At 39.5% G+C, this 23,096-nt stretch overlaps 1 protein-coding gene across 1 annotated transcript in view; it reads right to left on the reverse strand.

Annotated features, from left to right (window-relative positions):
* Nucleotides 1–389: 389 nt before the first annotated feature.
* Nucleotides 390–23,096, reverse strand: part of EDIL3 (EGF like repeats and discoidin domains 3) — a 233,855-nt gene continuing 211,148 nt past the window's right edge. Inside the window, exons 10-11 of the mRNA XM_015653032.3 lie at nt 14,082–14,237; nt 390–4,279 (exon numbers count right to left, since the gene is read on the reverse strand). Of these exons, the coding sequence (XP_015508518.1) occupies nt 4,130–4,279; nt 14,082–14,237 (306 nt within the window). The 3' untranslated portion in view covers nt 390–4,129. The remainder of the gene's footprint in view (nt 4,280–14,081; nt 14,238–23,096) is intronic.

Consider the following 23,096-nt stretch of genomic DNA (forward strand, 5'->3'; position numbering starts at 1 on the left):
ATTAATTTGCCTATGCAGGAGAGGGGGAGAATGGATAAGGACTGATAAATATCCCAAGAAATTTGACTTACAGGAAATTAAATTGTCATTTTACATTTCTGCTACTCATTCAGAGAGCAGAGGGATAGGGGGGAAAAAAAAGAAATTTTTAGACTCGTTCAAACCTACAGGGTTTTGGGTTGTTTTTTGTGGTTTTTTTAAATCTGGAAGAACAAAGGGAACACATTGAGGGGCTGATTTTTCCAGGAACAAACTTAACCTACCACAAAGACCCCGTGGATGGATCCAGGAAAACACCATGTCATATCTCCACTCCACATTTGCCGCCGGTGAGTTTAGCTGTCGTCTCCTTCAAGGTGTTGCAACATAACAGCTCCAAGGAAACCGCCTCATTTTTCAAAAGTTTTATTGTTAAGTTTGAAGACTAGACAAGGTCGTACTGGTTTTACATCGCTCTACATGATTTAGGTATATACAAAACCATTTGAATACCACACAGCTTGAAAGGTTGCAAAGGTCGTTTGTGTCCGAGATACTTCTGTACTTACTGACACATCAGAAGCCAGCACTGAATATTATAGTTCACATTGGTTGTATAGCAAAGATACACTCATTTAGTATCCTTAGTCTTCAAAACTGACACTTAATTTGTATGCAGCCATTCCAAAAGAGAAAGTCAACCTCAGATCCAGAGCCAGTTGAGGCGACGGGCCCTTAGCGCCGATAAAAAGGAGCCTCGTGCCAGTGCTAAATTTCCCAGGCTATAAATGTAGCACATTACCCAGCAACATAAAGGTGAAGCCTGCCTGCAAATACTTAACTGCTTCAGGGTGAAATTTAATTAGGAGAACACTTTTGGCCTTGCTCAATGCCGTTGTTAGCAATTACTACAGAAGTCAAGGATCATTTCTGAGCTTTCCTCTGTCCCCTCTTAAAGGGATGTCTCCTGTCCTGCTCCTCTGTTTTTTGAGGGCTGGTTGCTTTCACTGGGAGAGAACAGTTGAGTTAATTTATAACGTGCCCCTTATGGCAATAGTATGCACCTAGACAAAAATACAAAATCAGAGGGAAAAAGTTTAATTCTATCCCCTAATCTGATTTCCACCTGTTCTGTTAAATCTGAAGGATTCTGCTTAAACCAAGAGCCATGTCAGACTGATCCTGCTGACACCTGGGAGCAGAATTTGCTGCTGGAAATGCCATTCCAAGATGGCTTTTTGGTAGGTGAGGAATAATAATGCCATTGGAAAAACCACTAGCATGCAGGTTGAAATTGTGAGGGCATCGGATATTTGATTTTTTTAATGAATTGTCATGGAGAATTATCTCAAGGTGTGGAGCTGTCCTTGCAGGCTGTGAAGACTGCTGGCAGCTGACTCAGGACATGAGGGTGAAAATACTCAGCACAAAACTTACTACCAAATTAAAATTACTGCATTACATCACATGAAAACTCTATGTGCAGATGAAGGGATTACAGTTAATTTACTAAACCAAGAAATATTAATTCAAAAGCAAAACTGAAGTGGCGAAAGATGAATAACATGAAAAAAAAAAAAACCCAAACCAACATTAAGAATACAAACCAAATATTTCAAAAGAATATTAATGCAAAAAGTCTAATTTTCTGAAATGGCTGTCTGATTTTTGGATACAATCAGTTAGTGAAATATCTGCACGCTATTCTTCATACCTGTAATTAAATTCAGGGTCAACTGCTCTCCCATAATAGGAAAAATGTATTTAAAACACTTAAAGTATTGTGTGTGCACACCCTAAAGAGATAAATGGAACTAGTTTTTTGGGGTTTTTTGCTTGGTTTTTTTTTTAACCAAAAACCAAAATTTCAAAATACAGGCAGAGATAATGTGGGGATAGACTTGTCCTCCATTATTCAGATTTAATTTTTTTTTTTTTACATTAGAAGTACCACCAAGGTGGTTGACTTTCTCTTTAAAATTGCTCCTTTTGCTTGAAGACCACTCCATATATACATCATTAAGGAATGCTGTTAACACAGTTACAGACAAGACAGTAACAGTCTAGTGGCTTTTGTTATGCAGCACAAAGTAAAAAATAAAGAACAAACTTAGCAGTGTTGCACAGGACCTAAACATTTCTTACACATACTTTTACCTTTACAGGACTCTTCTTTAGAAGTCTTTAAATGTCTAAGCCTTATAAAATAAATACTTGTATAAATACAGTTTAAGGATTAAGTCATTTTGTAGAGGCAGGGTGTTCTGTTTGCTAAAATGTGACAGTTTAAGTGACACTATCAGAAAACCGCCACCATTATATCCCCAATTCTTGTATGTAAAATTCCTGGCTGCTATTCTAGAGTCTTTCACAGTTCAATGGATAATATATATTTAGTCTGTGGTGGAGAATGTGTGATTAAATGCAGGTTTTTTCGAAATCCAAACCATTTTGTTTCCAAGGTAAACTTTGCCCTTTTGCAGATTGTGGGGCCAGCTAGCTGCTGGCCTGGGAAGCAGTGCCCAAATTTATACTTCAGAGTTTTGGTGAGAATGGAACAGTGACAGAAAGTATAAGTTTGGTGACGTTTGCTAAAACATGCAGCTGCACATCTCTCTCTCTCTCATTCTCTCTATCTCTCCACGTCAGCATGTTATGAAATTAAAAGGTTGGCAGTAATCCCAAGTGCTGTTGTTTCAGGTAACAGATAAAATGCCCCCTTACTCCCTGTCCCGGGATCCTTTTTGGGCTGAGGTGCTGCTCTAACGTGGTCACAGAGCACTTTACTCCAAGGGAACTTGGGTTGCTCCTCAAAGGTTGGTATTGTTATCTCAATCAGCAGGGGAAACTGAGGCACAGGGGAGAATGCCCCCCTCGCCTACTGCTCCACTTTTCCTCCTAAAAAACTAATTTTTAAACTGGGGTTGCTATTGTGTTGTGAAGCATTCCTGTAGATGGGGCATGGTAGGAAACAGGCTCCTTGTGGCTCACTGGTGTGTGTCTGAAAAGATTTTTTAGGAGCAGAGTGTGCCAAGGGCCAGGCTTTGGTGTGCTCCTAGGTCACCTCTTACCTTTTGGGGAGGAAAGCTGTGACTTTAAGAAGAGCCTAAAGAGAGAGGGTTTCCTGGCAGTAAGGGAGTCATTCCTCCCCGCGTGTCTTTTAGCACCTGGTTCCTTCACCCCGCATTTTCCTCCTCGCAGGAATTCAGAGCGTTTGTGAAAGCAGTGTGTTTGTGAAAGGGTGGGCAGAGCACAGTCTGGGGCTGCGAGCTCACCCCTGGACAAATCATCCTGGAATGGGATTTCTGATGCACTGTGTGGGCAGCCAAGACGAGGCACCACAAGCACCCTGGTGCCTCACCTTAGTCTATGTGAAAAAGCACGAAAACTTTGCAAAAATCCATAAACTTTGGCAAATTAGTTAACTTCATATTACACTGAGCTGGTTACATATGCAAGGAGGTGACATCTTCCAAGGAAAACAACACCCAGCAGTGCTATACTAAACAGAAAAGATGGAGGCCGTGTCTACAGCATGCAAAATAGAGAAGGAAAATGGGGAAGTTAGGAAAACCCTCCAGGTGCGTGGACTCTGCTGTCTGGATGAAAGTGGTGAAAGGTAGCTCGAAACATCGCAGGTACCGCGTTTCACAGTACCGTGGAGAATTTCCCAAAATATTTGTCATAAGAACTGACAGTGTTTGATATAGGCACAATTACTATAATGCAGTCATCCCCAAGTAAACTTATTGCTAAAAGCTGCAGTATCACTTTTTGCAAGTGAGATGGTGGTATGGTTTATGGAGAACTCAGCCCAATGTTCCTGAAGCTGCAAATGAGCTTCGTCACACTATTTTTCTCTTCCCTTGTAAAAAGGATGCTGCTGTTTTTTTTCATCTTTTCCCTCAGTGCGTTTCAACTGGTGGTGAACAACTCAAAGGAGAGCTAGGAGGATAATTCCACAGCAGAAGGGACAACACCAACAGATTTCAAGGGCAAAAAAACTCGGATCGTTTTAAAAGGGCAGGCTTAGACCTCCTGGCGAAAGACAGCTAGCGGCCTACCATAAAAATGAGCGAGCACTGGTTCATGGAAAAACCCCACTCAGCATCCTACAGGCTTCTTCATCTACGGCGGGAGCGGGGTGGGCTCAGTCCTCGGCCGCGCAGCCCAGCAGCTCGGACCGCAGGGTGATGCGGCCGTACCACGACCAGGGCAGGATGCGCACGTGCCGGGCGTAGATCGGCGGCTCGATCACGTTCTTGCGGTGCGTGTCGTTGTCAAAGTTCCCCTGGAACACCTGTGGGGGAAGCAACGGGGTGGTTTTAGTGGAAGTTCCCCTGGGACATCTGCGGGGGAGGCAGAGGAGAGGTGATTTAAGGCCGCCCGGCCTGCGGTGAAACTCCGACGGCCCTGCATCCGCCTTGAGTTTTTACTGTTGGGACACACAACTCTTAGTGCTGTCTAAACTTAAGGTTTGAAAAGGCAAAGAGAAGGTTTGGGTTAGGTTTTAGGAAGGAATCCTTCGCTGTGAGGGTGGGCAGGCCCTGGCACAGGGTGCCCAGAGCAGCTGGGGCTGCCCCTGGATCCCTGGCAGTGCCCAAGGCCAGGCTGGACATTGGGGCTGGCAGCTCCTGGGACACTGGGAGCTGGCCCTGCCGTGCCTGGGGTGGGAATGGGTGGGCTTTAAAGTCCCTTCCAACCCAAATCTGTGATTCCATGAGCCTCTGCCTCTGCTAAGACCTTGTGATTCGTTCACACTCAGCCCAAGGTGCAGGTGGAGCCTTCTACTCAAAGCTTCACTCATGGTTCTGCCAGGGCCACGCTCTGCAAGTTACACAAAAAATCGTTAACATTTAAAAAATTAGATGTCTTTTCACTTGGCATTTGTACCGCCTCAAATTAATCCCAGGAGATCCTGTTACTGTTTCTGAGAAAATAACATTAATAATTAAGGTTAAGAATTTTTATTGTATCACTTACATCACTTATAGCTGGGATGCAACTGTATAAACCCTTATGAAATTGGTGATTATCAAGGCTATTATGTTCTCATGTCAGACAAAAGTCGGCAGATGAATTAAGGGGTTCAAGCTGTGATAAAAGTAAAACATCCTAGCAAGTACAGAGCATGTTACAATCTTATTTCCACCTGTATTGGTTAACTCACACAAAAGTGAGTTATAAAACTCCTGTCCGTGATAAATCAGTGCCAGATTTTTCCCCTGCCAGCCACTATTTAATTTCAAAGGCCACAGCACCAATTTTTGGCAAAATGATCAGATTATCCCCTTGGGTTATTTTCATTTTTTATGGGAAATGTTCATTCTCTTAAAATGTCAGCCAATTCACTTCTCATTTGTAAAAAAGGGACCTGATGGCTTTTCAACTTGAAATGAATGACTGCCATTTGCATCATGCAGAGAAGAATATGGACCTCCTGGAGAAGTGCTTATATGACTGAATTAACGTAGAATTACAGCTTTCCTAGAAGTTCTTGGGGAAAATATCAGAGATTGAAGTCCATGGTGGCTGATCTAAAATTTTAGCCCTGACTCTGGTTCCTTTGTGACAAGTTCACAAAGCTCTTTGCTCCCCATGCTGCACCTCTTTGGATTTTGGAAGCTTCTCTCCAGTGAAAATCTGAAAATCTGTCCCCTCCTCAGGTGATGCTCTTTAGAAGGGAAGAATTCCCCTTCTCGTCTGCCATCAGAGGTGGGAGAGTGAAAGGATGTGGGAGGATATCCATTCTGATAGATGGATAAGGTAACAGAGAAAATGGCCACAGAAACATCAGGTTTGTGGCTCTAAGGAAAACAAACCCAAATTATTCAGCACAGGGAAAATTGTTTGCTGCCCAAGTATAATGTTGATACACAAATCAGCAGGAGATTGGGCTAACAAGGTTTGCACCTTAAGTCCAGTTTAATTTGTATCAAAAAAATAACAGGCACTAGGTTCATAATTGATATTACAGTGGCACCTCCCAAACGCCAAAAAGCAGCTAGGAAAGCTTAAAAGTGGTTTTTGTTTTTAATTTGATTTCTTGTACATGCAAGACAAGTATCTGTTGATATTTTTTGCCAGGCTAGACAAAGGAACCTTTCTACAGCCCCAGTGTTTATATCTGCATGTAGATATGCAAGATAAATAAAATTATGTGATGCAAAACCAGCAACAAATACAGCTGAAGGAGGGAGATTATGTCATCTACTTACAGCAGGAAAACAAGAATTAAATTTTAGTTTTAACTCATGCATGATATCATTATGGCTTGAAGTCTAACTGATCTGTCTCATGTTATTTTATGCAAATACGAAGTACACCTTCCCTCAAAATTCAAGATCTAGTTTTATGAAATTAACTAAATGTACTAGATCAGAAGAAGGATTTTAGGGAAATAAATTAATCAGAAAGTAAGGGAAGCACTGTCAGCATCTACGAAAGTGCCCGGCATGAAACACAACATTCTAAAAGAAGTCTACTCTTCTTTTTCTATGGCCTCATGGCAAATTTCTTATGGGAAAAACTATGCCCTTTCCCACTCTTCATTTTCCTTTAGCCTCAGTTCACTAATGGAGTCAAGGAATTTGGAAGGAGAGGGGAGGACAAAGGACAACACATGATTTATTAGTAGAGAAAAGAGCTACTCCTGTAGCTAAAAGTAATTTTTCTTTACCTACCTGCTGTGTTATGGCCAGGCAGTCAATACTAAATAAGCCACCAAAGCAATTAAAACCCTTGAAAAGCTGATGCCTCTCAATGCCCATTCCTCACACTTTTTTTTATTTCCTGAGCAGTATTTTTCAGGACAGCTTTGAAGACTGCCATGATTTTGTCAGTTTCCAGAGGCTGATGTTGGAATTACAACACAATGGTCTAGTAAAGGAAAAAAAATAATAATTTCCCAGTGATGAAATAACCATATTTTGCTGAAGAAACACAGACCAGAATGCAACTTATCAACGTGTCAGTGCACACCCTCATTTTCAGCTCTGGGTGAGTGCGGGTCTGCTCCTGCCTCATCCCAAAACAGCAAACACAGAGAAAGAAGCAGCAAAAAGGAGGTTTTTATGGGAGTTATTAAACAGATAAGTCTCTCCAGGCTGAGAGGAGATACTGTAGATGTCTATAAAACCATAAGTGGCGTGGGGAAAATCAATAGCAGGCAATATTGCAGTGTCCCCTCAGCAGGGCCAGGAGGGGACAGGCAATGATAGCAGGGTCGTCCAGAGCCATCTAAAGGTCACAGCTCCCCTTTCAACACATAATTAAACCGTGGCACAGCTTCCACAGCCTTTCACCACTGCTAAAGATCAAGTAAATTGTGAGGGGGAAAAACAGCTGGGGCTATTAAGGATACAGACAGGGGAAAGAAAAAAAATAAAAATTTAAGAGCTGGGAAAGGGCATTGGGGAAGGATAATAACCTTACTTTTCCTGATGCCTTTTTGGATCTACCTAAAAACAGAAGGCAGACCTAGTGAAGGGAATAAAAAGCAGCTGGATTTGCTGAAGGGCCTTCAGGTACATTTAGGGCAGACAAAGCCCCCCGGGGCTGCACCCCAAATGGAGCAGGGCTGACGGGTTCCCCACTTTTCTAAGTCTGCTCCATTTGCACAGCGGGGGTTGATCTCCCAATTGCAGCTGCAGGAATTGATGAAGCCATTCAGCCCCAGTTTGCTGCCCCCAGCTCCCTTTTGTTTGCATTTCTGGGCCCTGAGGCACTGAGGTGTCCTTGATTGCCAGGCCTGGAGAGGAATTGCTGGCTCTGACCCAAATGGGGAAGCAGCAGCTGACCCTGCACATGGGGTTTGGAGTTCTACCCCAAAGACCTGCAGGGTTACAAATGCATGGCAAATATAAAAGCTGAAATCCCCAGGCATCACTCCAATTTTCTGGTCATCTGCTACAGGATGGTCTGTCCTTTGGACAAAACCTGCCAGTGGCTGCCACGTTACAAGGTGACTTGACTTTTCTACAAGCAGATCAAACAGCTCCCGTTTTTTGACAACCCTGTTGTAGGGCGTTTCAGATTTTACAGTGTCTCTATCTATTTATGTCAGCCTGCACACTCAGAAGGTGTAACTTGCTGGGATATTTACTCAGTGCTAGCAGTTCTAGTTGTAAATCTGGGATATTTACTGAAAACCAGCAGTTTTACACATATAGACTCTCCACACCCATGTGTAGCTCCTCTCTAGCCCAGTCTCTTCTGGCTGCTGTTAAAAAAAAAAAATAAAAGCCAGAAAATGCATGCTGCTGTACGTTTAAATATGATAACTTTATTCATGATTACTCTGTGGAAAAAAGAGTGAAAGGTACTGATGTTCTCTGCTGAAAAGTCTGAAATACAAACAAAAATCATTTATACTTGTGTCCAGCAATCAATTTGAACGTCTCGATTCCAAACAATCAGTGAGATTTTTCAATGTAAACAAAGTGTTTTATGGCATTAGCAGAAAATCCAGATAATGACAATGTAAGCTGATTAGAATTTTAAAAAGAAAACTGCTCTAAGACAGAATAATTTCGGAGAAATACCTGAAGATTAGCAGCTCAGGGAAAGGAATGTTGTCTGCTGTACCTTAACAACATTTTTTCACACTGAGCAGAATATTTTAAAAATGTCATTTCATGGAGCAGTTAATCCTGCTCATATTAGAGGAAGAATATTTTATAAAGAGTATCCAGTCATGGTGTCTGTTTGGAGCTTTCTTCAGTGCAGAACATCTCAATATTCAGAAAAATAAAGGTGACACATGGATGTGTTTGTGGGCATGTGCATTTTTGGAGCAAATAAGAGGAGAAAAAAACATTATTTCTCTCAGTTACCATACATAAAGTGAAAACTTTATATTCATATCCATGAATATCTTTGCACAGCCCTTATTACTCCTTCATGTTCAGAACAGATAGAGGGAGATAAAACTTTTAAACTTATGAAACATGCTCTCACATTCTCACACTGTCCCATCTGAACCACAAGTTGATGCTACAAAAATGGGTATTTAGTCCACTCTACTTGGCTTACTGGAGGTTCAAACCCAAAAAGAGAAATATTTTGAAGACCAAACTGCCTCCAGAAATGCTTACAGAAATTCAAGGTAAGTTACTAATATCAGCATTTGGTCTTTTTGTCTTTTTGTCAGCCCATTTTGTCTCCCCCCAGCTTTTGGTGTGGTGTGAGGGAGAGGTGTGTGCTGAGGGCACACCTGAAATGGGCACAGCTAGATCTTCACCTGACACAAATCATGATAATTCAGCTCAAAGTGGTGGAATTCACTTGTAATTTAAACCAGTGCAGATAAGAAATCACTTTGATTAGAAATTACCACTATTATTGCAGGTAATGCTATCAAATAGTAATAATTTTAGCTGTATTACTCAAAAAAATTCATTATCTGTGACAAGTATGTAGATTATATGTAGGAATTGAATCTATCTGTGTAAACACATTATAATGGCATTATAATAACTAAACATCATCAGAAAAAATACATTATCGAAACTATCTAACTTTTCTCTGATAAGCAGGTTCCTGTCTCCTCTCGCCCTGGCAATGGACTGTACACTCAGAAATGTACAAACTCTAACTGGTTCATCATTTTGTGCCCAAACTCAGTGTCCATTTGCATACTGGATATTGTCTACCTGCAGTTAATTGCACTTCTGATGGCTGGTGGTGATGTCTGGCACTGCTGCAGACCGCCAGACTCCTTTAGGCTACTTTCAAATGTTCTCATCTTCCTGTAAAAAAACAGCCTCTGAAATGCCATTTGACACTGCAGCTGGCCTTGAGTTACCTACAGCAGGCTGTGCAATTTATAAATCACATGTGGAATGTGATTAAAAAAAAAAAAAAGGGAAAAAAAGAAAAAGGTCAGGTTTGGTTTGGACGTCCTCAGCTCTGGAGGCACAGTGAGCTACTGACCTCTAGTTGAGAAATACAAGATAGCTATTAGCTCTGGTCCTGTTTCTAAAATATATTTTCTTCCTACGTGACAGCCTGCAATGTAATTTATTTTGCTCCTTGAAGGCCACAGGCAAAGATTTCATATTTTTTTCCAAGCAACTCATTCAAACACTATTTAAAATGAATGGGAAAGGCTCCATTTGTGGTGCTTTTTTTGGTTGTTTGTTTTTTTTTTTTCCTCCTCCCAGAACTTTTTGACACGGATTTGTCACATCAGCATAGATGTGAAATGAAATGACTGGCCATTAAAATAGAAGGAGCCAAGCAGGAGCTGCAGGAGACACTGCTCCTGGAGCAGCTATTCCATGTGAAACAGTGCAAAAACAGAACACCCTGTCTCCTTCTCCTCTAATTCACTGTTTTGTTAAGGACTGACCCAATTTGCAGTGTGCAAGAGGTTATATTTTATGTATTTATATATATGTGTGTGTATATATATATATATATATATAAATATATATATTATATATTATATATGCATTATATCTATATTTAATCAAGATATATATCTACATATAAATATGAATATACATATAAATATAAATATAAATTTCATATATTAATATATATAAATAAATAAATAAAAATAATGCATTGTATACAACATAATACAAGAGACCAGTAATTTTCTCCTTTGTAAATGAACTTCAGAAAATGATGGGGAGGGATAAGTGAACAGCCCCAGGCTCTCAGCAAGATCTGCTGATGTTGTAGGACTCATCCTGCAAACAGATCAGCAGTGAGATGCTAAGCACCAGATGGGATTAAGTTCTCAGCTCTTGCCTAAATTATAAAATCACAATTTCATTCTAAAGTCACAATATTCAGCCACAAATCATTGTTAATACCCTACCAATATCTCCATAATTTTTGTGTCTGTGACTTTAAAGTTGTTTTTTGGTTTTGTTTTTTTTTTTTTTTTTAATTTCTTTCATCCTGTTTTCCTTTCCCTGAAATGTTTTGGAGTCACCTTTCCCCTAAACTTTTTTGATGGTTAAACAAGGATCACTGGATGATTTCAGGGGACTAAATAACCTGCAGGAGAAATAAGAAATCTCTGTGTTCTATCCTTCATAGAATAAATCAAGATGTTCAGATGATAAATAGAGCTAATGAGGGTAAAATATGAATAATTAATGGTTGTTGCTGTTGATAGTTGTTGCTATCTACCTTTTACCTCCCTTCTGTATTTCCTGAAAACAGATGTAACCTTTCATAGAACTTTTTGCTATGAAAACTTGGTTTCTTTCACAGTTTTCTTGCATTTGGGAGCAAATCTTATTATCCTTAATATCCTTAAATCTTGTTAAACCTTTATATAAAGAAATTGTGGTGGATCCTGTGCAAAGGTGATAATGTCAGAGAGGACCAGTGGTGCTGTTCCCATCCTGCTCCTCATGGGTGAGGTGCAGCATTGCTTTTTCTCCTTGTGATTTCATTTTTATTTATATTTTTGTCCCAGTGCACGCAGGCCTGGGTTTCTGTCCAGTGGGAAAATCCCATGGGAAGGCTGCATGCACCCAGCTGGAGTGGTGAGGAGGGGTTGGGTGTCAAAAAGTTGGTTGGGTGACACTCCATTCCTCTGGCTGAAGAAATTTTTGTATTCTCAGTTGTGAAATGGATGATGGAAACTGAGAAGAAATAGTTTGAAGTGCTCCAACTGAAACAAAAAAGAAAATAATGAAGATAAAATCATAATTTTTGTGTCCTCTGAGGACAGGGTGGGTGTGTGGCAGCAAGGGGGATAAACCACCTTCCCACTTTGGAGGATATTTTAACAATGGAGCTGACTGTTTATAGAATTTTAATCACAATCTGTCTCTTGGAAGATATTAAATGATAATCTGGTGGAGGATGGTAGAGCCTTGTCTGAGGTGAAGGACAGGTGAGCAAATTAAGCCTTAGCCCTGAAATTTAACTTTCTGCACCCACTCCAAGTGCCAGGAAGGGGCTTGGGGGTTCCTGAATCCCATTTTATGCTGAGGGCACAGGAGGAGAGGAGCACAGTGCCTTTGGAAGTCAAAAGGTTTGTGCCTAAGTGCTGTCGTGAGACCCTTCCCAGTCCTACATCCTATAAAGTTTTGCCAAGTTCAGTGACTTCTGCAAAGTCAGACTCTGTCATCAAACTTTTAGCTTTTCTGGATGTTTGTGATATAGATAAAAAACACCCCAAAGGCAGATATTTTAGTTTGATGTTTGTGTATCAAAGGCTGAGGTCTAGATTCAAATCAAGTGAACTTGTTTATTTTGTACAAATTTAGATTCAGAATACCCTAACTTCTAATTTCCAGTGAAGTGCATTTGATCTTGCTGTGCTTTTAATTGATCTTGACTTGTTAAAGAATCATAATAATATGCAACTATTTTATTCTCAGGGATGTAAATTAATCCAGGGTGTGACGTGTTCAAACGAGACCACGCTTAAGAGCATTCCATTTTTCCTAATGGAATATGTCTGCAGCAATTAACAGTCCATCTGATGAAGAAGGCAAAAAGAATTTAATTGCTTTGACCAAAAAAAATAAATAAAAAATAGACTGGAACAGCACTTTAAGTCAGAGTGCATTTTCTTTTAGATTTGCTGCGACTGTGTTATCACCAGTGACTGCAACTCATGTTCTCCTTTACAATAAAATGAATGCACGCATCCACAGCACAAGTTTGGCCTACAGAAGTAATTTCTTTCACTTTCCCCCCTCTTTTTAAACACCAGGGATTTAAAACAGGATGTGTACTGCAGCCACTAACTGGGTGTATTCCTGGAATGCCTGAGAAAGGCGAGCTGTCTGTTTACAGTTTTTATCTGACCATTTACACCAGACACATCCAGGGCCACCTGTGTCAGAACCTCCTCTGCCAGGTGGCCAAAACAGCTGATTTTGTTTTCCCTATCCAAAATCCTTTAGGAAAAAAGAGTCTCAGTTTGGGTTGAAGCCACGGTGAGGTGACATTTGGGTGTCAGGAGTGGGAATTCACAGTGTGGGGATGGCAGGGCATGGCAATGCAGACACATTTTGCAGTCATGCCAATACCCAATCCAGTATTTTTGGACACATTCCCCTAATCAAAGGCATTTAATCAATCAGCTAAAATCTAAATCTAAAATGTGGGAGATGCAGCTGTCTAACTCCCCCCTGTACTCACACAGTAAATTTCGGTGCATATCAAAGGTTTTCTCACTGTTTGAAATAAAATTAATTGACTTGCGTGAAGAATATTGTTGGTTTATTTCCTGAGGAATTTTTATTTATACTAAGAAATGTAAGAGGAAGTCTGAACATTTATCACCCTGAATACCCAGATTTGAGAAGTTATCAGACACATCAGCCATCTGGTATTTCAATAAATTTGTCTTTTGTTTCAATCAGACATAACCCCACTAAGACGTTTAATAAATAATTCACATTTTGTTGTCTTGGTTAACATGTCCCTAAGCGATGCACATGCTGCAGTATTTCTCTTAGCAGATGTTATTATGAAATTCAGGTATTTGCAGTATAAAAGTTTTGTTCAATTTAAAGGAAAGGTATAATGAATAACGAGAGAAAAGTTAAATGCTTCCAGGTAAATCAATCAGTAAACCTGTACTTTCCCTATGCCTCTCATTAAACATTTGCTTAGGACGTTGTGAAACCTTTTTTTTATGTTTCATATTCATTTTATAGGATAATAAAAATAATATTTTCAGTGGGCATTTGAAACCCTAGCCATTAATTTCCAGGAAAAAAAAAATCAGTCCAAAATGTCTGGGAAACAAGGATGTGCTTCACAGGAAATAATTAAAAATAGTCCATACTTACCAAAAAATGCACTGAAACACTCTTTGTTTGAATATACAAATACACTGCTGTTTACCCACCTTCTGCTCTAGGGTTAAATGAAGAAATATCTCTGATTAATGGAGAACTGTGAAGTTTCATGCCCCCAAATTTATGAAATTTATGTTAATTTGTGAAATTGACAGCACTAAATCAGGTGCATGGCCCTGGTGGCTGTGATATAACACTGTGAGTGGTAAGTGACTCTTTTATTCACCCTGTGTGTGAGATCCATGCACTTGGAATCCCCTGAAATAATAACCAGTGGTGTTTTCAGCACCAAAATTCCCATTTTTCCCCCTGCTTTACCTTGTCCTTCTTCTGCTTCTCGTCCTGGTATATTTTCCAGTGCTCCCCATCGTTGCTGTAAGCGAGTTTGTAGGACCCCACGAACTGGACGTGGCCAAAATCTTTAGCTCCTTGGGTGATTATCCCAGTGATCTTTGTAGGGATGAGCAGGTCAACCTAAAGAGAACAGTTTAGAATTAAAACAAAACAAAACAAGCAAAAAAAATACAACAACAAAACAAAAAAAAACCCCCAAAACAAAACAAAAAAACAACCAAGAAACCAGCCAACCAAAAAGCAAACAAAAAAACCCCCCAAAAACCCAAAAACAAAACAAAAGAAAAAAAATACAAACCCAACCAACCAAAAAAAAAAATAAACCAAACCAAAAAAAACCCAAAACCAAACAAACAAAATTAAAAAAATAAACAAAAACAAACAGAGGAGAACATAATTGGAAGAGTTTCAGTCTGGTTTTGCAATACACCAAAGTAAAATGGTTCAGCTTTTGTCCTCCCAGTGTGTGCTGACACCATGGACAATAATTTTACTTCTCCAAGCTCTAAGTCAATCAATTTACCTTTATTTTCTTTTTTTTTTTTTACTTTGATACCACCTAATGACACAACATGGAGTAACATCACACCTTTCTCCTGACTGTCATGCATAGCCCCAAAAAACCCAATTAATCAAGACTGGGAATGATTTGCAGCTGAAAACTCTTCCATGTGCTCCTAATAATCAGAATACATGGCTGACTCCCCAAGTGTCTTTCCATTTCCTCCTCAAGTCATGATCCCATGCTTTAGAAAGTCTCTTAAAACATTTGTTATCATGCTTCTTTTTCTCCTGAAATTCCTTCTCATTTTATTCCTTTATTTCCTTTTCTGCTTCAAAAGCTCAAAGTTTCTCATTTCTTTAATTTTTTTTTTTCTTGAGTTCTTTATTTTGTAATCTTAGCACAAGGCTTTTTAAAAATGCAAGGCAGGAGTCTTAAAGCCTAATAAAAATCTTTCAAGTGGTTTCCACGTGAGTCAGCATGTCTGTGATCAGTTCTTTTTGATCCAGAACCCAACACTGAATGCAACAGATTTGGGCCAGATGCCTTGGATTAAAATCATCAAGAAAGAGAGTGCAATAACAAAAGTAAATTGTCCTAATAATGTAATTTCAGAGGCAGAATGAAGGAGCTGAACCCCTTATCAAAACTGATATCTTCTTGAAATTTGAGAGTATAACTGAGGTTTTGTTCTGTGTCCTCCAGCGATGTGGCGAGTCAGTAAAAGAGAAATAATAAAGAAAAAAAAAAGGTGGATTTATTTAAAACAATAAATGGCTGTGGAGCAGTTGGCATTTTTAATATTGCCCCTTAAATCAGGCGAGAGAGACTCAGAGTGAAAATATTACAGTAAAGTGAGAGGTGTGTTGAACTCCACAAGCAGGTGATTGACATGTTTTTACAGAATAAAAACCAAATAAATTGTAAAGTGAATAAATAAAAAATCTCTGGCTGATCAAATGCTGATGACCCAGTGGTGGATTTTTGGGAAGCTGAGGCCCTCTGAGAAAACTGGTGTTGGATGGAATGTGGGGCTGGGCAGAAGAACTGATGTGATGTGGAGAGTAAGAAATCCAGAAAGAGAGGAGAAACAAAAACAAAGCAGCTTGAGAAATCAGCTGGTCCTGGACAGTGCCTTTGGAAGATGGACTCTGGGGTTTAGATTTGTGTCCCAGGCCAGGTTGGATGGGGCTTGGAGCAATCTGGGATAGAGGGAGGTGTCCCTGCCCATGGCAGGGGTGGGGCTGGGTGGGCTTTGGGGTCCCTTCCAACCCTTCAGACCATCCTGGGATCCTGTGACTAGGTAAAGAAGAAAGCACAGAAACCTGTAAGAGTACATTTATAAAAGTAGAGGAGGAAAATTTCATTGTTCAGAGCAATCAAACAAGGAAAGCATGGAGGTCCCAACATTGGAGCAAAGAGTAGCAAATAATGAGTAGTAAATCCTTCTAAGGAAAGGAACAACTTAAAATGCCCAATACTGAGATACCAAGAGAGCGAGGGGAAATGTCAGGGCCTGTAAATGGCTCAAGAATTTTGGTTTTACCAGAACCAGCTAATTTATTGCCACCTTTTACTGCCAATAGCAATGTTGGGGCACCCCAGGATATGAAGGGAAGCGTCCCTGGCAGGCAGAACTCTTTCTGTTTGCTCTTTTTTCAGTGGTGGGAGAGAGAGGCACTCAATCAGAGCAGGACATTGCTTTGGGAGCTTTCATGGATGGCTTGAAGGGGCTTTTCTCTTCTGCAAGGAGTGCAGGGGAGCTGGGCTCCTAAGTGGGCCCCTGGGAAATGAGCACTGCTAATTAGAATAAGTCTTTCATGAATTAATAAACACCAGGTCTCCAGACCTTGCTCCCAAATATTTTGGAGTCTAAATGGATAGTCTGTTTTTCTAAGAAGACTGATCTGGCAAGGAATTACTAATTGGTCCACTCTTTCAGGCAGCTTTTGAACTAAACATTTTGGAGTCAACTTTAGATTCTCTTTATAAATAATTTTGACATTAGCAATTTTACAAGCGTAACCTCTTTTTAGCAGAGAATGCTTCTTATACTGAAAGCCAACGTCTCTGCTGTTAACTTGAAAAAAATGCCTTCACAAAACCAGTTGTTTATTTTTATAATGTTGAATGTGAACTGAGAGGATTTGACAAATATTTAACATGGCCATGACACTCAGAGTACTCCTCATTGAAATTCAGAGCAGGGAGGGGAAAAAAAAAAAATTCTCATTAAAATTCAGGGGATTCCAAAGGTAGAACCACAATAAATCTTTATTATCACATAGATCCAGTGTTAATAAAAATGTCCTAGTAATGATTGTTTTGTGCTTATATGGGACATATCTGGTGGCCTTGCACTCTTGTTCAGAAAATTATGTGTGAAGCTGGAAGCTAATTTGGCATATGCTCAGGTTTCTTTCAGTAGGGCTTATATAGGACTGTGTGGAATATGTGTGTGTGCACTTTAAAAAAAATGAAAAAGAAATAATGAATAAATTGACTTTCTTCTAGGTCTTGACGATACAGACCGCACATCTTGCTGGAGATGAAGGAAAAGAATACAGGATATAGCACCAGCATTTTCATCTCATATTTCAGCATCTTATTTATTCATACACAGATGAGAAGTCTTCAGGCAAGAAAGATCATTATTTAAATTAAAGAAATGCAGCTTTTGCTTTGTAGCCTCATTACCTTCCACCTTGCTTTCCATTCTTTTGTGTTGAAACTGCTTTAGAGCAGAAAGTTGAGGGGAATTTACACCGATTTCTAGTGCGTAAATTTCCAAGTAAAACATCTGCACTAAAGTAGCTTAAATGAAAGTCGTAACTTCCCATCAGGACACAGAACACTTTTATTCAGTTAATGCAGTCTGCAAGTAACAGGCAATCAAACAAATTACCAGGGAGAGAAGTTGAATTAACACACAACCAGTGTGTACCCTTCAAAGCTGAATGTGATTAACAGGATTAGAACGTGACTCTGGCTTTTTCAGTGCAGCAGAATTTAGAAGGAGGTAGAGGCAATTAGTCTGCAACTGATAGAATCAGTAGCTGGTTACAAGGAGAGCCGTGGTCTGCAGTAAATGTACATTTCTACAAGCAGCTGATCAAAAGACAGTTTAACATCTCGTGTCTGAAAGAACTCTCCTGGGCTGTAACTATTCCCTTTTCCCACCTTGTTTCGGATGTTACAGACAATGCAGGGTGTTTTGGAGGGGAATTACTTTAAGGAAAACAGGAAGATAAATGCGCCTGGGTGTGAAATATTTCTGTGGCGCTTGCGCGGATGCGCAGCACCAGCTCGGTGTCGGTGTGGGGTGCTCACCAGAGGTTCCCTGCAACCTCAGCCATCCTCTGGCTCTCCAACACATGGCAAAACCCAACCATGCTCTGCCCAAGATGCCAGAGACTGGGAAATGAGCACAGTTATTCTGCGTTCACACTGGCAGACAGCACAGGGGAGCGGGAGCAGGCCTGGAACGCTGACACCACCGAACAGGGTGTCTGCACAGCTGTGCTGAGGGACTTCCAGATACCCTGGGCCAGCTTTTGCAGCACATCTTTTGGCTAAATTTAATCTGAAGGGAGCCCATGCTCTGTGAGGATTACCCATGGTGTGAGCCAGTGCGTGAAAAGTGAAGATGTCTTTAAAAATAACGCACTCCTCATCAACCTCGCAGCGCCAAGGGAGGAGAAAGAGCCCTCAGGATCCAGGGAGTGCCAGGCTCTGTTTCACAGTGAAGATCATGGTGAAATGGCTCACTTGACCTTCATCTGCTCGTCATCTCAGGAGTATTTAAAATCTTCAGTTTGGTCCTGTCTTTATACAGACATTATGGTTCTGTTCCCAGCATAGCCAATCCTAAATACAGCTTGTCTTGTAATTTTAGACATGCCTTTTTTTTCCCACAGGTTTTCTTGTATTTACTTTTGTGATCCTGTAGCCTGTGCTTTTTAATTTTTTTTTTTTTTTTTATTTGAAAAATCTCTCATCAGATTACACTGATGCATGCTGGGCAATCTTAATCCACTTGGCAAATATAAAATCACTGAGATAAGAAATAAAGAAACCTGGATCCAATGAAGGTGATGATAAGAGGGAGGCACTGCCAAGGTGGGGACAGTTCTTACCCTCAAGAGACTGAAAAAAAGAAGGCCACACTTGTCTCCAGCTGCTAATTCACCAAAGTGCAGACCTGCCTATTAAATATCCTGATATTGCAGTTAGGTCTCAGATTATTTTGGGATGCTTAAGATAACAGCTGGAACTTATGGCTGGACACCAAACCCACCAAGAGAGTCCAATTTCCTTCCCAAGTCAATAACCTGTCCTAAGCAGGTTATTTACTCCTCATTTAAGACCTCATGATTGCCTTGATTTTTTTCCAGGGTAAACTGGCACAGTCAGAGCTGTTACCTCTATCCTAAGAGAAGGATTTCAGTGTACACAGCAAAAAAGGCAGAAATGCAGCTCTTCTTATCTTACTGCATCAGATAAAGGTGCTTTGCACTCTTCTCCATCCCCAAAATCTGGATGTAAAGGAAAATTAGTGCTGGTACAGTAGGCTTGCTGCAAATGTGCAACTTATGTGTGTTTCTAACTAAATTTCACCACCAGCACCGTGGTGAAATTCAGCATTTCAGGCTTTTTTTTTTTCCCTAAAGGGTCACACTAAACCCCCAAAAATCCCACACCCCAAACCAAGCCTAGAGTATAATCCATCATGACCAATTGGATCTAAAAAACTTTTATGGGGGGAAAAAACCAACTGAGCAACTAGATGCTCTTTGCAGAGAAATCTAATTTCCATCACCGCATATTACATAGGAGAGGGATTTTGTTGTGTAGTCCCTAAAATATATATTATTAAGGTAAATATCTAAAAATACCACCTGAAAAAAATTAAAGTAAGTTATGACAAAAAATGAATTGCTCTAGAAGAAGCCATAGTAACTTGATAGAAAGATGCAATTTTTAGCATTTTGATCAATATTCCACTATATAGGATTTTCATGCTTCCTAGGTAAAATAAAATGAAAAGAATTAAAGTAAAAAAGTGTTTTCATTTAATTTGGTATGTATTAGCCATACCAGCTGTCATATGTTTAAAATTAAACATCCTCTCAAACCTAGGTAGAGATGGGTTGCTTTCAAATAAAATAAGACTGGAGAGTCTTTAAAGTTCTCCTTTAAAAATGTGGAATTTTTTTTTGCTGGCTTCTTTTTCACTTAAGCTTAGACCTTCAACCAGATCTTAACACTGTGTCACTATGTTTTTAATGCCTGTAGTCCTCTAGGCTAAGATAATAAATACTGGTCTTATTTTCCTATTGCTCTTAATTGCTTTTTCCTCTGAATGACTTTATGGCTGCACTAAGGAAACAGGTTAGGAAGAATTCCAGGTACCATCAGCTGTCTGCAGTACCTCTTAAAAGTGACAAATAGGAGGGTGAAGCCTGTTGTTTGAATTCTTCATGGGCCACCAAAAATACCTCTCAGGCCATTATGTTGAAAAGTTAGGAGTGGAACCCACAACCAGGCTGAAAATGTTACTTTATTTCCACAAGAAACTTCTTAAGTGGCTGTTACTTCTAAAAAATACATATTGTGTGAATCCTTCTTTATTTACATACTTAATAATCCATGTTATATAGCTATTGCTGGAAAAGGAGGAAAAAACACCAGCTAAATGACTATAATATTTTTTTCAGCGTTTCAGTAAAAATGTAGATAAAATAGGTGTAAAAATATATAAATTGATATATAAAATATATAAATACATAAATATAAATATATAAATATGAAATATATTGTATATATTTTATATATAATATATTTATATCATATCTGATATATGATATATATGAAATGATAAATGGTAATATATAACATATATGATCAACTGCATGGCCATTTTCAGAGCAGTATCTATTTATTGCAGACTAGCTTTTCATAACCACACTTTACTAAGCCGTGAATAATCTCATTTCATTGGTATTTCAAAAATTAAGTATTAAAAGTCATATTAAAATAAAAGAAAAAAAAAGAAAAAAAAGAAAAAAAAGGAAAAAAAAAAAGAAAAAAAGGAAAAAAAAAAAGAAAAGAAAAACGAGCAAAACAAGAAAGAAAAAAAAAATAAAAAGCAAATTTTAGTGTTAAGTTCTGTGTTTTCACCAGAGGGAGTTTTTTTCCCATTTCCTCCGGGACCTTTGAGGCAGATGATGTGCTGTGGTTGTATCAGCAGCCTGATAAATCCTGCCCACAGCACACACAAGGTAATGCTGTTTTCCTCCTGATCCTGCAAGCCAGAATGAATTCCACGGACCTGGATAACTCTCACAACTTATCAGGGATCACTCACAAGGGAAATGTTAGTACCAGGTACTTTAAGGGCTGAAGTAAAAGGAAATTTAGAGTTTTGAGATGATAACATCAGAGATGATTAAATCCATAACCTTTTCTGCTGCCACTGGGTATTTCACATCTGTGCACGGGATATTCTCGCCGCAGTCGTGATGAGAGGATTTTTTTTCAGGGATGGCACAGTTGGCTGCATTGGTTACCAACAGTCAAGAAACCACTAATAAAACGTCTGTCCCTCTGCTGTGGAACACTCAGAGCCCATCAGCTCTCAGGACTGCCAGGAGATTTAAAAATAGCCTATTAAATTACCAGTGATTAAGCAGGCTTAGACATCTGGTGGAGCTCAGAGAAGCCTTTGAGCTGCTTTAGTGCACTCCAAGAGCTGATAAAATCTGGGGCACTGTCCTGTGTGAGGTCAATCTCTTGGAATTCTTGTGGGAAAGCCAAGGGCAGAACAAAAATTAGCCATTAGAATAAAGGAGAGGGAATAAAAATATGAATATGGTGATGGCACAATGCACTGACTGTGCGTTGTGCTGCTTTTCTGTGGAACTCCTCAGCTGAACACTACTGCCAGCAGTGGCTGTGATCCCAGCACCTATTTATGGACAGAAACAGACAAGGAAATGAGAAAAGAAATCTAATTTCTATGTAAAACAGCCAAAAATTGCAAAAATTGCAAAAAAATTTCGTCATCCTGTATGATAATAAAAAGTAGCTTTATTTCTGGAAAATGTAATTTGAAGTAGTTCCTGCTGAACTTACAATAATGATACTGAGAACTTTTGAGGGAATTTGCTGTCTGTGACTAGGGATGAAAATATAGCACAGAAAATAACAATTACACAGTTAAAAAAAATAAATATTGACTGTTTGCATTTCTGCTTGTCTTACTTTTAAGTAAAGAACAAGTCATGTTGAGATGACAGGATTGTTCCACACTCTTCAGGTACAGAGAAGTGGAAGACAGGAGTTCTACTGCCTCTCTTCATTTTACTAAAATATATCTCAAGTTGATAAGGAAATGGATCAGTAAAATTTCCTGCATGCCAGTGCTCTGTCCCAGTGGAGGTTCCTTAGTTTTCTGTCAAAGATCATTACTGCAAATCTCAGTGGGTAAAACAGCAGCAAAATACTGGCCAAAGTATAGAGGAGAAAATTTGAGATACAAGCAGAGGAAGAAAGGGTGTATTTAACCACACATTTCAGAATGGCACTCGATGGAAATGTGAGGGCTGGGGAAGCTGACATTTCACAGCAACACTTCCAAAAGCTATTTCCAGGAGAAATACAAGTGTCTTTGCTTGCATTTTTCTTGGGTTTTTGGCATGTTCTGTGTTTTAAACAGAAATCAAAGGCTGGTGATGCAACACCTGGGAAGACAAAAACCCTTCCCTACAAATCAAATATCACATCTTCTCCTTGGCTTTCAGCAGAGAGGATGAGGCAACACCTTTTATGGCAGGACTGATAAATATATTTCTAAAAATGTGTTTCTTTTTTGCAGTGTCATCTACACACCAGCAGCTCATTTTGTTTTTAAGACGAAAAGTATTGGTGGTAATATGGAAGTTCATTATTTACCTGTTTGTTTTTTTTTTCCCCTCCCCTTGGGTAATTAACAATGTTGAAAGTATTTTCTGCAGCACATAAAAATGTCTCAATAATGTTGTGGGTGTCTGGGCTGCAGATCGACGAGCAGAGTGAAGATAAGCTTGCACACCAGATACTGCAAAGTGATTAATAATTAATTTAACCACTGAACTGTTGAAACACTAACAAAAAAAATCTGCCTGTAAGCAAAGTTCACTCTGCCTAGAAGATATGTGGGGTTAAGGCTGGAAGTTTCTCCTTGTGTTTAAGAGCTCTGACTGCATAATTCTTATTTTCATAGGAAATGTAGCCAAGACAGCATCACTGTCATTGATTCAGCCATTGTTTCTAAGAATGACTCTGCCCATCTGTCCACAGAGATTATTATGCATAACATGTTCCATACAGCTATGCTGCTGTAGCTATAAACCAAAATGTCAAAATAAAGTTGTGATACTAAACTTTGAAAGCAACAGGAAGCTGGGTCTTTTTTTTTTTTTTTTTTGGTTTCTGTT

The sequence above is a fragment of the Parus major genome, chromosome Z (genome assembly GCF_001522545.3).
Source record: "Parus major isolate Abel chromosome Z, Parus_major1.1, whole genome shotgun sequence".
In the NCBI taxonomy this organism is placed as follows: Eukaryota; Metazoa; Chordata; class Aves; order Passeriformes; family Paridae; genus Parus; species Parus major.